Here is a 16,571-nt window from a genome sequence, read left to right on the forward strand (position 1 = left end):
ACGTCGACGTCGAACTCACCTTCTTTAGTATATTCTCGTGTAGACGTTGTAAACGCTCACAATAATGATCGATATACAACGCAGAGTAGGATACGTCGCAACGGCAGCCGCCATCCTCGCCATCGCCGGCCTGGTTTGGTGGAGGACAAGAAACGAGCGCGATACGAGGCAAGACGACAAAGACGACGAGCTTCCCGCCCCTGTCACGTCCTTAGAGCACATCCTCAGCGAACCCTGCAGTCAGACTGAAAAGCGCATCGATGGAACTCAGACTCAGACTAAAACTGAGACTGAGGTTTCCACAGCAGCTCAGACCGCCACGTCGACCGCAACACACCTGCCAGAATTGATTGATATATCCTGCGAAGACGCCGAGAGTCGCTCGATGGACGCGGAAGCCTCGGAAGACGACAGCGAGGCTTCGGGATCCCATCCAAGCACCACAAATGCGGTTGTCACCCCGTCGCCGACCATTGAAGTGCATGAGGAGGAGGAAAATTTGTTCCAGCTGGACGGCACCGACACGCTGCCTGCCGCTGTTACGGAGCCTGTGCTTCGTTCATCTGCTTCGTCTCACAGTATCGCCAGCAGCATTCGATCGTCCACACTCGATGCTGTGCCTCCGGAAGACACCGGCCGTGACTTCACCAGCTCGCCAATGGTTTTCCCTTCCGCTTCGGTCTTGAAAGTCGAATCGAAAGACTTACTGAATTTACACCCCAGCGGCCTTGGCAACGACTCCGACACGCCCACCCCTGCCGCCGCCGCAGATGCACCTGAGCCATTGGGATCTGCTAGCGACATCAAGAGAGAGGAATCCGCAAATGTGCAATCCCTGTCCGGCCTTCCAACCGACGTTGCTGCTCTCCCAGCGAAGAAACCTCTACCAAATCTCGCTATAACCATCCCGCCGCTGCGCCCCGAGCGCACCGTCACAGCGACCCTCGAAGTTTGGAGCACGTCCCCCGATTCCCCCAACTGGGAGGACGATGAAGAAGTGATACTTACGATCACATCACCAATTGACGAGGACGACGAAAAGGAGGTGCCGAGTCCCGTCGACCCTAGTCTTCTGTCGCCTGATATTTGTCGAGAAATGTATAAAACGAGATATGAGGCGCGGCAAGATGCAGATGGGAATTTTGGGGGGGAGGAGGTGTTGATCGAAGGGTACTATGATGAAGACGGGGAATTCGTTGAAGCGGTATATGATGATGTGATGTACGGGGATTCTGGGGATTTCGATGGACAAATGCACGGGGACTTCGAGGTGGATGAGGCAGGGGAGCCTGTAAACGACGCGGACGTGGGCATCTTGAAGCATTCGCAGTCGGCTGACTTTGCAGAAGACAAGGCAGGGGGCCTCTTTGACGAGGAAGACGTGCATCCATTGAAGCATTCGCAGTCGGCGCCCGCTGGCTGCCCTATATACGCAGTTGTGGAGCATCCTTACCTTGAGGAATGCGAAGATGTCGAAGACCACATCAACAGCGCCGCCGCAGCCACTGCCGGAGAAGGAACCGAGACCGACGCAACCCCGGCCGCCGCCATCGAGAGCGATCTCAGCATGCCCGAGGAGCTGCAGTGCGAACGGCCGCAATCAGCAGCAGCCGGAACCGCGACCGAAACCCGCCCGGGGAAGTCGCGCCTCAACCCTGCCGCAAATGCCTTCGTTCCTGTGTTCTCCACGCCCATCCCCACTGCGCATCCCATCTTCACCGCGCCGTCCTACGCCCCATCGGTCGAGGCACACACATACTCCACGTACCCGTACTTGCAAAGCGATGCTTACAGCTCGCAAACCTTCGGCATGACCGCGCGTGAACAAAACTCAGCGAGCGACATCTTCCACTTGCGAAACGAGCCCCAGCAGCAGTCGACCCACCACGTCGGCTCAAAGCTGAACCCGAACGCGACAGAGTTTATCCCAGGCGGGGTGGTCGCGTCCGTTCTCGCGCCGTCTGCGCCCGCTTTCACACCTCGCCGCAGCACCCAAAGCCGCCCGCCATCCCGCAAGGCAGCACCCACCACACCACAATGCATCTTTGGGACATCCTGCGCAAACAAGTCGAATTGCGCGTACGCGCACGGAGTTTTGTGTCGGTATGTATCTTTGCTTCACTCTTGCCTTTTCCTTTTTCTGTCGGTACACATATACTCACCATACTTTCGCGTCCGCAAATAGATACTATCCATCATGCAAATACGGGGCCATGTGCAAGTACATCCATCCAGAACCACCGGCTCCTACGCCCGTCAATGGTAGGACGGTGGGGGTGGTTGAGTTGTGATGAAGGGAACTCATGGGGGGTTGGGGGGTTAAGGTATGTACTCTCTGAGGGTAAACGCGCTTGATTGAGTTATACTAACCGGCACTGTCTCTTTAGGGGTTGGACATACATACAAACTACGACATTCACACACACAGTTCGCACACACCTGCCCCTGCACACACATCAGCCCACATTATCACGCAACACACAGTGCGAGCAGTAGTAGTAGTAGCAGTCACTTTTTGTCCAGTTTTTTTTTTAAGTTAAAGGAGTTTTTGTTAAGGTTTTCTGAGCAGTTTAACTGATTGTGTGATGCTGATGCTGGAGAGGAGGAAGGTCGTTGCGTACTCCCATTCCCCAACAACACAGCGAAAAGGGGACGCACAAAGCGATATATCCGTTTGCTTTTTTGTCTGTGACTATTGCTACAGTAGTTAGCGGTGCGCGAGAGGGCTTAACATGCCCGCGTTTGTTTTATCGATAAAACGAGGCCGAGGGGCCTATTCTCACCCGGTTCATCAACAAGTACGTGACCGTCAGCGACACGAAGTTGAAAGATGTGCTCCGCAAGACGATCCGAGCAGTGGAGAAGTTCCTAATTAAAGGCTGCGCCAGCTGCGATCGCCTTATGGAAATACACGTTGGTCTATTTCATGATACAATGAATCTAATTTCGTAAAGCGGCTTTGAGTTTGTCCATCTCAGCATGCAACTTTGCATATTCTGCCCTTTCCCTCTCCGAAACTCAGTCTTCTGTCGTCATCCAGCAAGTGGCACAAAGTATCATCCCTTGTGCCGTGATCCGATGGGAAGCAGCGTAAGCTCAGACATTCGACAACCGCCCTGCCAGGCCAAAGATTGGAGAAGATAGCGAGTGAGCGAAACGCTGGCCGCTTCGTTCCGCATACTGTACGCGACGCCAGAGGATCCACTACTCTCATGCCAGAAAAATGCCCTTGCTACACCGTCAGCTGCGAAAATGCCCCTGTACATCTCGGCTTGATGGCGTTCAGCTTTGATGGTGACCACGGGACCAGCACTGCTTGGCTCGGCGGCGCCCCTGTGCCCCCCATCGTAGCAGTGGCGCCCTGATGCTGGAAGTGTGGAGGTAGCACACGCCAGAGATAAGGCCACCCATATTCGAGGACCTCGCTCTTTCGCGAAGGTCAGGTTTCCTCATCGACCCAAACGGACAACAGATCCCCTTCGAGACCCAGAGCGCAACATGGAAGCGTTTACTTCTGCTCATAGCCGTGCGGCTGATACTCAGCACCATCGCTGCGTACTTCCGATCTCGAGTAGGTAGCGTTTCCGTGTCGACGCTCCGGGCTTCTACGACCACTGTGTCCCAGCCAGCTTCCACCCCCAAGGTTACTGAACCGGGGCCTGCGGAAACGGTGACCGTCACCGAAAGGGAACCTGCTTTGACAATCAAGTTGACCCAGCAACCCGCTCCGTTGGTCCCGACGGAGATAGCGACCCGAATGCAACGACAATAACTGCAATAGCGAACCCCAGCACACCCGTAACGCCGCCGGGTGACAAAGCGCCTCTTGATGGCCTGGCCCCTTTCCTTGCTGCGCCGTTAATGAACGACCGTGGTGCCGCTGCACTGGTGACGGATGCAACCGTAGTTATGCAGTCTTTTGAAAAAGGCAGTGAGCATACATCCGAAGTCTCGCCGCAATCTGCAGCCTCGGATGCGAACAGGTAACGGTGGATGCACTCTCCGTCTCTGTCGGGCGGACAGTAACAGCTGAAGTGGCTGTGCCCGTCTGGATTTCCGTGGTGGTCGTGGTCGATTCCGAGACGCCTCTGAGTGTACGGATAACAGTAGAAGCGGGCTCGATTTGCACATCGGGCTGAGTTTCACGCACGGTTGCGGTGGGAGTGGCCTTCTCAGGTTCACGCAAGCACTACAAAAGCACCGTCTGAGCAGCTAGAGCCCCCCGAGCATCCCCATAGAACCGGTGCGGCAGCTCCCGCTGGTAGACCAACGACGGAGCTCTCCCACTCTCGGATGCGGGTTTCGAGGAACCCGTGGAAGGCTCATGTCGCAGAAGGTTCGGAGGCGATCGATTAAGGTCGGCCTGGTTCGTGGGATGGTGGGCGGTGGGTTTTGATATCGAGTTTCGGGGTGCTCTCGCTGTCTTGATGGTAATCTCTGTCATGTCCGAGAGGGGATTCGTTACTTGGGCGGGGGACGCCTCATCGCGATCGTGGAGCGCTCGCACATCAGTCGGCAATCCAGATCTGGTAACACTCACACGGAGGTTCGGTGCAATCTGGAGGGAGGACCAGCTAGCTCGCCTGACTGTCGCTCCTTTGGCGTATCCGAATCTCCTGGTCGCGGGCCTCATCCACATAGTTTCACCGCTTTAACGCACAATCGCGGCGAGGAGGGGATCCGTCCAACTGGTCCCGAAACTGTCGGCTGATTTTCAAGGGGGCAGATCCTTTTTGCCTCGATCCACCCGGAACATTGGCCAGCGCCTTCATACCCAACGGGAAGGAGCTGAAGCGGTACGCACCGAGAAACCGCTGAGAGGCGCGGTATAGACACGGACTGACGATTTGCGCACTCCAGTGGGTGATGCCGACACCGAAACCCTCTATAGTATCAATATGTAACGACGCGTTGAGAAGCCCTGTTCTCGTCACACCGACTGGTCAGGGCCACCGACGCCTTCGGCTGTCCAGAATGCCTCTCCCGCTGGTTGCCTTGTGACAGGTGGAGGCTCGGTTGCTTTCGCGGGTTAGGATCCGGGTTGATATTTTCCTTTCATCCGTGGGTACTCCGCTTGGAGCGTCCAGGCCAAGCGCTCCAAACGCGCTTCATTTTCACGTCGTTTACGTTCCATTTCTCTATCTTCAGCCGTGATTTCCCTTGAGCCCTTCTTCAGCGGAACGCCGAAGGGGTTGGTGACGAGGGTCCCTTCGTGATGTCCCTGTGCCACACTGGCACACCACTGTGATGGTGTCGTAGTTACTCCCACATCCATCATCGTCGTCAAACACCCCCATCCACACACTCCTCAACTCAATCTTCCGCAGTCGGAGGGACGACGAATACGATCAGACGACCCCTATCACGAACCCCTCTCCCCTCGCGCGGGCAGGAGTTCATAGTAGGGATCGACGTATCGGCTTCACAGTCAGAAGTCAGCGAGGTGTGAACAAGAAGGTGATGGCATGTACAAGAGGGACAACGAGTTTCGCCACTACGATGAAATATGCCTCGGGCGCAGGGCCTGCATAAGTGACGGCGACGACATGCCCGAGGGACCTGCGTATCGCGAATAAGGTGACAACGACTACAACGGCGATCAGAGACGAGGGCGCCAAGGACTGCGGGCCACGGTTGTCTAGTCGCAAGAAAGCTGTTAGCGACAACCACTTCAAAACGTATCGCGACGACTGACACTCACACGCAGGACGGGCAACGACGGTGCACCACATCGTTCAAGTAGCAGGTCGTTGAAGCACCTTCGGCAGAGGAGGTGGCCAGAGGTACCGCAGTAGTTCGCAGAGCCCTCCATGCACACGAGGCACTCGGGTTCGTCGGCCATATCGATCGTCTTGGTCGTTGAAGACTTGAAGTTGCTAGTTGACACTTTTGACGGGGGGTTGCGGATCTGGGACCTCGAGCGTGGGAAGCAGACGTATAAACGGAATGTGCGCTCGGATGTGAAGGGGTGAGCCTCCGACGATGAGGGGGGCTTCTAAATTGTGAATGGCCCAATGGCTGATAGTCTATCGACGCTGGAACCAGATACAACCGATATGGGAACTGCTCTTGAGTATGAAACGATACTTGAATACAGGTACGGGAAAAGTAGACGATAACTTGATTTGAGGTGGTGGATCGGAGCGAGCACTGGTCTTGCAGCAGCTCTATCACCTCAGCGAATAGCGCCCGAGTTATCTCAGCTAAGATCCGCACGTTGGTGTCTCTTCGCTGTCGCTTTCGCTTGGAATTCCGTCATCTCGTTTTCGGACCGGTCACCTTCATGGGCGAGTTGGCTCGCCCCAATAGGTCAGACACTTCCTAGTTGTGACGGCTGTATTGCCAAGGGTATCGACTCCTCTTTGTTTCTCTGGCGGATACGCCAGTCTCGTGGGTATTGAGTCTCGTGTAGTGCCGGCCGTGTCTACACGTTTTCCGAATCATCTTATTTGTCGAATAGAGTAACATTGGCCGGGGTCTGCCGCCTCGTCGGGGCCATACGTGAATGCATATGCCCCCAGGTACGTTCCTTCATCCTCCCAGGATGGTTCCGAGGCGTCTCTAAGGTCCCCCATATTTGTACTGGTCCGCAATCGCTTCCACAATGTGACGATCGGGTACTCCAACCAGTCTAAGCTTTGGATGAACGATGGGGGATCGCCTACCCGTTTGTCCACCGGATTCTAGTCAGTCTCGCGGGCCTTAGCCGGGGCCAGCGAGAATTGTCCTCCTGTAGCTGTTGCTGAGGACCACGTGACGAATCGACGGAGAAGGAGACCGGTGCTGGATGTTCGGCGTTCGCGAGGGAGACCGACGCGCCCTCCAGTTGTTGTTTTCCACGAAACGCGGTTAGTTGCTGTCTCGGCCTCGGCGAGGAAGACCACATATGATGCATACGCAAACAGCTGCCTCCTTCAGTGCTGGGTTTGCCCGGCGGACAATCAGAAGCCCGGGACGTGACTGATAGCAGCGTCAGATGCCTAACCGTATCCGGTATCGCCGTATCGACATCCATGAGCAACCCGCAAACCGCCAAGTGGGTCTGTTCCCGCGAATGTTATGCCCCGCGCCAGCTGGAGGAAACACTCACAGGAGAATTGTCGCGCCGCTTCCCACTTTTCAAGATCAATGCCTTCCAGAGTTTTCGCGGAGTATCTCCGTATGCCGTCGTATGCGTTCCATCGCAGTCACCAGATTGGCTACTGATTTGTATTCTACTCGTCAAAAGGGTGCCACGAACTCTTCTTGCAGCGACGGGATTGTAGAAAGCCCAATACATGTGACTTGTAAGGAAGCCGTAACCCATGTTCTTCGCGTATCTTGGAGACCGACCGACCGTCCCGTTGGCCGAAAGCCTGCTCTCAATTGATGGGGCCGAACTAATCGTAGCAGGGACCTTGGAATTCCACACGTCAAGGACACAAAGTCTCCCGGAAGAAAAAGACTGCCACCCGTCCAGTCTCCGTGACCACACGGATCACCGTCTTGCAAAGAAATCGTTGGTCGTTCCTGAGATTAGAAGTGAATACAGAGGTAACGCTCTCTTGCTGTCATGAATGTCCCTACGTCCGTCAACATACTGTCGCGCGTATCGCCCACGGCGGTCGTCGCTACTGGGGGAGCGATGGTTTCTAGGAAATGCGAAAAGTGACAGTGGTTGGAGCGCCTTCAGATCTGCGGCTGAAACGTCGATGTGGTCCGGGGGAGGACGATGTCTCGTGGGCGACAGACGACCGAACGTCCAAAAAGCCTGGCTGATCGATTGAGCGGGTTCTCTAGACATTTCTCGAAGCACCCTGGCTGAGGTCGGCGACAGCTCGTTTCGTTCCGGACATGACGTCGATGAGATCTCTTCGGAGCCGTCAAATCTCAGTTTGTGGGCCTTCCAAGCGACCCACAAGCGACCGCCGGAAAGTATCGAACCGCGCGCCGGCAACTTCAGAACACCACACAGTCCGCCCAAGATTGCTCCAAGATGGACCCCATCCTCACCCCAACCTCCTGGAAATACAAACACGAAGGCAATGCAAACGTCGTCTTCACCTACACCGGTTCACACCCACCCCTAGTGAGTTGAATGCTGTGTGTCTACGCTACAGCCTGGACACCACCTAACACTCCCCTCCAGAAAGGCCATGTCCTCCGCGTCCGCAAAAGCGTCGACACATCGGAGACACCCATGAGTCTTGGGGATGAGCAGGGGTTCCAGGAGCGGGTGATTGCGCCGCTAGTTGGGGGGGATTATGTTGCTAAGACTGTGAGTTGGGAGTGCGCGTGATTCCAATTCCCATCAGGAGGTTCTGAGCAGGCTCCGTTTCTCTCATAGAGATTCGTGAAGGTCACCCCAGACTTCTTGCAAGCCCTCTCAACAGCCTTTGCGGCGTTACGACCAGAATTGAGGCGGAACAGGGATCTGGACCTCCGGCAGGAGTTTGTGGCGCTGATTCCGGACCTGACTGTTGCGAGCACTGATGGTCGTGGGGGTGGGCTGGCGATCACTGTTGAGATCAAAGTAGGTTGTTGGGGGTCTCCTGCCGAACTGGGGTCTCCTGCTGAACTATGCGAATTATTGACGATTCCCTTCAAAAGCCCAAATGGGGCTTCCTCCCAACCTCCCCAAACATCACCCCCGTCAAACTGCACACATGCCGCTACTGCATGCACCAGCACTACAAACAGCACACGCCGCTGAGTGAGTTCTGCCCTCTGGACCTGTACTCAGGCGATCACCGGCGGGTTGCAAAGGCCGTGGATGCGTTGGTTATGTGCCCGCAGAATAATCTAAGGGTGTTTGTGAGAGGGGATTGTGTTGGGGTCAACAGTGTAGGTCTTTGTTGTTGTTGCTGTGAGCTTTTGTGGGTGAGGGCTGATGGCTCTTATAAAGGCGACCGCTAAAGCAGCGGTGGAAGCATTAATGCGTGCATCCCATTCAACCGACACCGTAAGCATCCCATCGTCAATGCCCCTCTCAGTATCCTCTCCTCTAATCAGCCCCACACAGACCCCAGCCACCTTCCTCACAACCCTTTTAACCCCCATAATCACCTCCCAACCCCTCTTCCCGCGTCTCGCAACCCATCAAGCAGGTCTTGACTCCCTTGATATTGAAGGGATCATTATGGTCTACAATGCACTACCAATGGAGTTGAAGACAACAAACCCGACGCTGGGGGAGTGGGAGGGGGTTGTGGCGAGGTATTTGGGAAATGATGTGGGAGCGGTGGAGGGGGTGGAGGAGAGTAAACAGCGGGTGTATGAGTATCTGCTGTCCGCGACGTTGAAGGATTGTTCGGTTATGATTACCGTTTGGGTTGATGAGAACGCCGAGGACAATGGGTGAGATTCCTCCCTTTCACTTGCATGTATGGTCTTGACTCACCGCTTCTAATTCATCACTTAGTCACTCAGCCCCATCAAAAGAAAATGAAGGCACCATCTCCGTTCCCACCTCCTTGCAACCAACAATCATCCGCTACACCTTAGGACTAGTTGACATCGACCCGAAGAACATTACAAAGGTGCCGGAGCATTATGCAAAGGATCAGGAGATTGTGAAGTGTTACGCGAGCGTAGGGGTTGAGAGGCGATGTGGGTGACGATGTTCGGAGAGGCGGAGAATAGAACGGGCGGCATATCAGGTAAGACTTCAAACTCTCATAGCCCCACTTTCCATGCAAATATTTTTCTCAAACATACAAAGAATTTGTTGAAGGGAAGGCGAATGTGCCAATCCGTCCCATAACGTTGTTGAAGTGAGCGCCAGTGCTGCATTTCCGAGGGTGGTCGGCGACGGGGGGTTCCGTGGACAAGTGTCCGGAGGAACGATGCTGTTGAGGGTCGTCTTGGTGGGTGTTGCGATGGGACCCACAAACCTCACAAGGCTCACAAGGTCCAGTTTCGAAACCATTTTCGAAACATCAACCCGCTTGTCAAAAGTATCATTTGCTTCCATCAAAAGACCAGGAACTAATACAGCCAGAAGGTCTCCAAATGGATGATACCTTATGTGAGCTAGCTCTATAAGATTTCGATCCTGCTGATAGAGTCCTTGTTGTAGACATGCTGCAGAGCGAATATTCCCCGCCGCCTTCGTCGGTATAGTTCTCCATCAACCAATCATGAACAAACTATATACCCTGCTCGCTCTGCTTGCGACAAGGATGTTGGGCGGGTGTGTGATCCGCATTCTTGGGCCTCCGGCCCCGCCGCACTCAAGCATTCTTGCGTCTCGCTTCGCTCGGACTCCGGCGCAATAGGGCTCGCTAGCGCTCGAATTCTCCTCGCTCCGCTCGGAAACCGCCACAACCTTAAGTGTCAAATCAATATTGAGTGCCCTTTATACTAACTTTTATCTCACCTGGGAGCTTGGGTGGCAGAGTGATGTGGTATAGTGTTGTGTTCTGGATATCACGTTGTATGGGTATGGGGAGGGTTGAATAGTTTCTCTGAGCGGGCTGGGTGGAGGACCAGCCGTCCTTGGCTGTTCTTTGGTCACTGTGATATCCGGGACCGCCGCATCCTTTCAAGGCATGCAATCTTCGGTCTAATGGGCGCGTTGTTTGAGTATTCCGTTGTTGCGACAGCGATAGGGGGAGGGTTGCGTGAGAGTGAGTGAATGAGTGCGCATGCGCTGGCTGCTGGTGTTGCAAGTGCCAACGGGGGGGGCCGTTCGATGGCCGAAGCCCGTGAGTGTTGGTTGAAACTTGAGAGTGTTGAGCGTGTTGAGAAGGGCAGGGCCCCACTCGTCATCCCTCTTCCCTCTCGAGCGTCCCCTCCCTTTTCGCCAGAACTCGCAAAGTTCCCACCCGCTGCTGCAACCCCTCCCACGCCCTCTCTCTATCTACAGCACCGTACATATAGAGTCTAACCAACACCGTACTCCATATTCCTGTGCTTGCGGTCTCGTGCAGCAAAGAGTCCTCCGCGCTATACCTACGTTGAACGACCGGCCGCTGTTCTTTGATCACCCCGCCAACCCAAAACTTCACGCGTGAGAGATCCCACAACAAGCAACACTCAACAAGCTCTCACCAAAACACACTCCCATCCGTCTTCCAACCTTATCCTCTCACCCCAGCACATCCTCAAACATGCCAGGCGGTATGTGAAATGCTTTTCCACAGGGCGGTCTCATTCCCGCGCACCTCCCCTAATCACCCCCCTCGGACAAACAGCAGCGCCAGAGGAGTGGCTGGAAACAGTCAAGAAATGCCAGTACCTGCCTGAACCCGATATCAAGAAGCTTTGTGATATGGTATGTGAGTGGAGGCCCGAAGGTCGAGTCGATGGGATTTCGAGGCGGGAGAATTTTGGATGAGGTGACGGCAATTGAGGGCGGGAGTTGCGTGGAAGCTTGTGGGAGGCGATCGGTAGTGGGAGGCCCGCAACGGTGAACGGCGCATACAGAAACCGCAGAGGTGGACACAGTCCCCTTGTTGCGGCCTGACCCTCGTAATTCTGGCCGAGGCGCCGCAATTGTCGAAATCCTTTGGTGCGGCACATCTTTTGCGGCTTCCAGAGGAACCCCGGCGGCCAGTGAAAGAGAAGCAAATGTGAATCCCATCTACTTCACGTCAATCCATCCATTCTTCTAATCCCATTATTCCGAAAATAGGTAAAAGACTTGCTCATGGAAGAGTCCAACATCCAGCCCGTGAGCTCCCCAGTAACCGTCTGCGGCGACATCCACGGCCAATTCTACGATCTGCTCGAACTGTTTCGCGTCGGTGGGGAGGTGCCAGATACAAGTTACATTTTCATGGTAGGGAAATCAGGGAGATTTGGTGGTGGGATCTGAAGTGGGGAGCTGACAGGAAGTTTTGTTTGTTGGACGTTTTTTAGGGAGACTTTGTGGATCGAGGATATTACAGTTTGGAGACGTTTACGTTATTGCTGGTTCTGAAGGCGAGGTAAGGACAGAGATTTTCGCTTCGGTCCTCCCTAATTCGACTTTCCGCTGACTTCGTCATTCACCTTTTTTAGATATCCGGATAAGATTACGTTATTGCGAGGGAACCACGAGAGTAGACAGATCACGCAGGTGTACGGGTTTTACGGTATGTTTTGGGGGAGGGGGACAACATGACGGAGTCCCCAAAATACAGCAGTTCTTCGCTCAATCCCGGAACGAACTAATAATTTCGGCGATTTTACAGATGAATGCCAACAAAAGTACGGCAACGCGAACGTTTGGAAATACTGCTGCTCGGTGTTTGATTACCTAACACTAGCTGCGGTGAGTGTTTCGGTCATCACAAAATGAATTCCATCTCTGCATTTCTCACTGACATGATACCTCTCTTCATGATTACAGATCGTGGACGGCCGAGTCCTCTGCGTGCACGGCGGTCTGTCACCCGACGTGCGGACGCTGGATCAGATCAGGACGATACAGCGGTGTCAGGAGATTCCGCATGAGGGGGCTTTTTGCGGTGCGTATACATATACTCGTCATTAGACACAGGGACGTAGCGATGTACTCACTGTCACATGTCGTATGCAGATCTCATGTGGTCAGACCCAGAAGACATCGACACATGGGCCGTCAGTCCCCGCGGCGCCGGCTGGCTCTTTGGCAGCAAGGTCACCTCCGAGGTAAGTCTACTGCCGACGCATACACTTCCCCTCCTGGCGATATTAACAACCCCCCCCCCCCCCCCCTCTCCCCCCTATCAGTTCAACCACGTAAACTCCCTCAAATTAATCGCTCGCGCCCACCAACTCGTCCAAGAAGGCTACAAATACCACTTTACAGACGAGAATCTCGTCACGGTGTGGTCGGCGCCCAACTACTGCTACCGCTGTGGAAACGTGGCGAGTATCATGGCTATTGATGAAAGTCTGGAAGTGAGCGAGCAGAGCTTCAAGATTTTCCATGCGGTGCCGGATAATGAGAGGGTGGTGCCTGCGAGGCAGACTACGCCGTACTTTTTGTAGAGAGGAGAATGAGAGTGCAGGGAGGGAATGGGACGGGGAGGGAAGGAGGAGTGGAGGTGTGATGGAGATGGAGGTGAGATGAAGGTAGAATGGACGCGGTCAACGATTCGAAACGATGGATGCGATGATCCCACCCGAGAAATCGTCGGTTGCCGCCGTACCCCTCCGGCACGTTACTCCGCACCAATCGAAAGTTATCCAACCGACCAAACTCTCTGCCCCTGCTCGAACGCTTTCGTCTACCTTACCCACCCGCCACCATCCACCGCACCAACCCGCTGCCCCAGCGCCATACCCTGGGCCAGCGGGCAACCCGTCGGTCCCGCCTTCGACATATGCGCGCTCCCTGCAACCCTTGCGCGCGATACTCGTCAAACGCAAATACCGACATACCCAACACTTGAATATATAGCGTCCGCCCCTTTTTGTTACCCTCTACTCTTCATCATCCCACTAGTATCACAGTGGAGAGATTGATGTACCTTTCCCTGTACTTTTTGACGATCGTTTTTTTGTCGTACAGTTGATTATGCACACCACGACGAGTCCTTTTCTAAAAGATTGCGGATGACGGGGTTATTGCGTTGCATTGCATTGCGTTGTAGTTGTTGTGTGCATGAACCGCTTTGGTCTGTTCTTTGCCTTTGTGTGGAGTCTACTCCCGGAAGGGACGGGAAGGACACCTCCGGACCAGCCTCCGGACGCTTGGACGCTTGCTTGCACAAAACAACAACAGGCAGCTATCCAACAGTGAGGTAGACTATATATATACCCACATACCTTCACGCACAGGGCGATAGTGGGACCGTATACTTGCGGGGATACGGTAGAAGTCGTCCCTTTCTGGCGCCGACACCCCGACCCGCAGAACGTTCTGTGCACACCTCCCGCCAACCATTATCGCGTGTCCGGAATGCAAGCACCGAGCAACGAGAACTCACACACCCCGCAGACACTCGAGAGTACACGACCCGGCACACTGGGGGAATGGTGTACCTACTATCGGCAACGGCATTGCGGATGGGGCATCCTCGCCATGCCCGACATGTAGTCATATCGAAGAACGCACGATGGGAGCCGACGCGTGGGATCGGGACGATGGGATTGACGATGTGGAAACGGCCCACGATGCGGAGTAGGGAGAATCTCAGTGTTGGTGTGGCTGGAGCAAGACGGCCGATGAGGACGAGTAAGGATGGGATAAATTCGATGAGGGTGTTGGGGAGGAGGGGCATGGCCGGGACAAGTAACGGAGGTGGGGAAACGACGACTGGCGCCAAAGTGGAGGAGATGGTGGTCAAACAGCGGACGAGACGCGGGGAATCGACTGTATGGACCGTTATGGCGATGCAGCGGGGCTCGACACAGGGGCCAGGACAGCAGCCTGAATGGCGGGTCGCCAAAAAGGTAGTCGACACCTCCCACCCCTCCGCCGACCCATCAAACATCCCATTACCCGCCAGCCCCCAAACCACCACCAACATCCTCCACACCGCCTACCTCCAGACCCGCGAAAAGCTCGCCATCGCCTTCCTCCCAAAGGGCTACCCGCACTCCATCACCCCCGACTACACCCCCTACACCCTCTATTCCTTCCTCCACTCCGTCACGGGAACCCTGACGGGCACCCTCTCCACCCAAGCCCTCCTCCTCGCCCTCGGCATGTCCGCCTCCACCTCCGCCGGCTTGGCCGCGACAACCAACTGGATCATCAAAGACGGGTTCGGACTCCTCGGGGGTGTGGTGTACGCCGCGCTCACGGCGAACAGGTTTGACAGTAGCCCGAAGCGGTACCGGTTCCTCGCGGCGGTCAGTATCCAACTAGCCACCATCGCGGAGCTGCTCACCCCTTTAGTCCCTCACCTCTTCATCCCCTTGGCCGGGTTATCCAACATCTGCAAGAACATCGGCTGGCTCGCCGCCTCCGCCACAAAAGCCTCCATGCACAAAGGGTTCACCCGCGAAGACAACCTGGGCGACGTGACAGCAAAAGCGGGTGCGCAGGCCACTGCTGCCGGATTGGTGGGGACGGGCGGCGGGGTGTTGTTGAGTTGGTGTGTGGGCACGGAGGTGGGGAATCTGATGGGGGTTTTTGTGCCGCTCTGTGCGGTGAATCTGTGGTGTGCGTATAGGGCGAATGAGAGTGTGGTTACAAGGAGTATCAATTTGGAGAGGGGGGAGGGGATCGTCAGCGGGTGGTTGAGGGGGATGGGGGGCGACCTTACGAGCCGCGTGAGCCCCACGGGCCTTGAGACGAACGGCGGCGGGACGATGGATACGGGATCGAAGCAAGAACGTGGGAGCCGGATCCTTCCGACCCCGCAACAGATCTCGCCGACCGAACACTTCATCTACGCCTACAGATCCGTTTTCCCCGTCCCTCTCGCGTTGGAACCGTCACTCAAACGCCGACTCGATGTATTCACCACCCACCAACAATGGGAACGCTTTCTCAGCGGGGAGACGACGTTCGGGCGTTCGAGGACCGCCGCGAGCGAAGCGCAGATACCCAGTGAGAATTATCGCCTCCTCATCGCCCCCGGCCCGGCCTCGCGTGCGCGGTCCTACATCCCGCGCATCCTCCACAGCCTATGGAAACCCAACGAAAATGGAACCGGTACACGAACGACGAAAGAGGGTATACCCGACGTCCACGTCTGCTGCTGGTACACGGAACACGCGACCGCGGAGGATATCCTGAAAGGGTTCTACCATGCGTGTGTTGTGCGCGCTCTTGTCGCTCAGGAGCCCCAACCTCGCGATGTCGACACGATACAGGGGTACGACGGGGTGGTGGTGGAAGCGTACCAGTTCGTGGAAGAGACGTTTGAGGATTTCATGGCGAGTTTGAAGGGGGCGGGGTGGGACGTGGGCTTTACGCATTTGGGGGATCGGAATGCGCGGTTGAGGATTGGGTGAGGGGGGTGGCAGACAGAGCGGGGTGAGGGGACGGTTGATGTGGGGTGCATCGTCGCTTCGTGAGTGAGCCCTGAGGGGAAGGGCTCCGAGTCCTTCGGGCACCCCCTCGAATATCTCGGAAACGCCCATTTCGGCCCGACCGCAACGGGATCTCATGGACTCAAAGTTGGTACCTCCCGTTCAAACGGCCCCCCCATTCTTTGCCGCCATCGCTGGAAAGATTCACCCGGCAACTTCCCTGTCGTGCATTGCATAAGAGCACCGCCGGGACCCACATGGACAGCTGAGACTGTACCCGAATCGGATACCGGAGAACAGCTCGAACGCAGTACAAGGCGGATCTCCTTTACAGCGTACGGCGTATCCCATAGGTTGATAGGACGTAGATATACTATGTATACCCCTTTCCTTTCCCCATTTCTCTCCCGCGCCGAAACCCGCGCAGTGCGAAAGATACCCCCTTCTGCAACCCCCGTATTGGCTAGATCTATAATGTCTCTATCGGCCCAACCTCTATCAGTCAATTGGCCCTTACTGACCTTCCTTTGGCTTCACAGGTCAACGTGGGCTGGCCTGGGAGCGTGGACGACAGCAGAGTCTTTGCCACATCTTACGTTGGTCGCGGACTCCGTGATGGGAAGATTTTCCCTCCCGGTTTCTTCTTGGTTGGAGACTCTGGCTATGCGCTGCGATCGTATATGCTGGTCCCGTACAAG

General features: G+C 55.5%; 5 protein-coding genes across 5 annotated transcripts; 4 read left to right on the forward strand and 1 right to left on the reverse strand.

Annotated features, from left to right (window-relative positions):
* Window positions 1–64: 64 nt before the first annotated feature.
* On the forward strand, window positions 65–2,291 carry EV422DRAFT_570911 (uncharacterized protein; the record flags this gene model as incomplete). The annotated part of the gene is made up of 2 exons (XM_053072929.1): window positions 65–2,103; window positions 2,186–2,291. 2 exons carry the CDS (start codon window positions 65–67, stop codon window positions 2,289–2,291), a joined length of 2,145 nt encoding a protein of 714 aa, XP_052922256.1.
* Window positions 2,292–2,667: 376 nt separating this feature from the next.
* EV422DRAFT_604939 (uncharacterized protein) lies at window positions 2,668–4,639 on the reverse strand (the record flags this gene model as incomplete). Its single annotated transcript, XM_053073767.1, has 5 exons — window positions 2,668–3,427; window positions 3,513–3,692; window positions 3,797–3,885; window positions 3,942–4,189; window positions 4,268–4,639. 5 exons carry the CDS (start codon window positions 4,637–4,639, stop codon window positions 3,057–3,059), a joined length of 1,260 nt encoding a protein of 419 aa, XP_052922257.1. The 3' UTR covers window positions 2,668–3,056.
* A 3,336-nt stretch (window positions 4,640–7,975) lies between these two features.
* Window positions 7,976–9,596, forward strand: EV422DRAFT_570912 (inositol-pentakisphosphate 2-kinase; the record flags this gene model as incomplete). Its single annotated transcript, XM_053072930.1, has 7 exons — window positions 7,976–8,068; window positions 8,129–8,257; window positions 8,327–8,512; window positions 8,590–8,823; window positions 8,885–8,941; window positions 9,002–9,336; window positions 9,401–9,596. 7 exons carry the CDS (start codon window positions 7,976–7,978, stop codon window positions 9,594–9,596), a joined length of 1,230 nt encoding a protein of 409 aa, XP_052922258.1.
* Window positions 9,597–10,979: 1,383 nt separating this feature from the next.
* Window positions 10,980–13,220, forward strand: EV422DRAFT_231076 (Metallo-dependent phosphatase-like protein). Its single transcript, XM_053065551.1, has 9 exons — window positions 10,980–11,100; window positions 11,175–11,254; window positions 11,615–11,761; window positions 11,842–11,909; window positions 11,983–12,056; window positions 12,156–12,235; window positions 12,314–12,431; window positions 12,503–12,594; window positions 12,676–13,220. Exons 1-9 carry the CDS (start codon window positions 11,091–11,093, stop codon window positions 12,934–12,936), a joined length of 930 nt encoding a protein of 309 aa, XP_052922259.1. The 5' UTR covers window positions 10,980–11,090; the 3' UTR covers window positions 12,937–13,220.
* Window positions 13,221–14,064: 844 nt separating this feature from the next.
* Window positions 14,065–15,855, forward strand: EV422DRAFT_570914 (vitamin B6 photo-protection and homoeostasis-domain-containing protein; the record flags this gene model as incomplete). The annotated part of the gene is made up of 1 exon (XM_053072931.1): window positions 14,065–15,855. One exon carries the CDS (start codon window positions 14,065–14,067, stop codon window positions 15,853–15,855), a length of 1,791 nt encoding a protein of 596 aa, XP_052922260.1.
* Window positions 15,856–16,571: the final 716 nt, after the last annotated feature.

Source organism: Fimicolochytrium jonesii (assembly GCF_025526975.1).
Source record: "Fimicolochytrium jonesii strain JEL569 chromosome Unknown EV422scaffold_29, whole genome shotgun sequence".
NCBI classification, from domain to species: domain Eukaryota; kingdom Fungi; phylum Chytridiomycota; class Chytridiomycetes; order Spizellomycetales; family Powellomycetaceae; genus Fimicolochytrium; species Fimicolochytrium jonesii.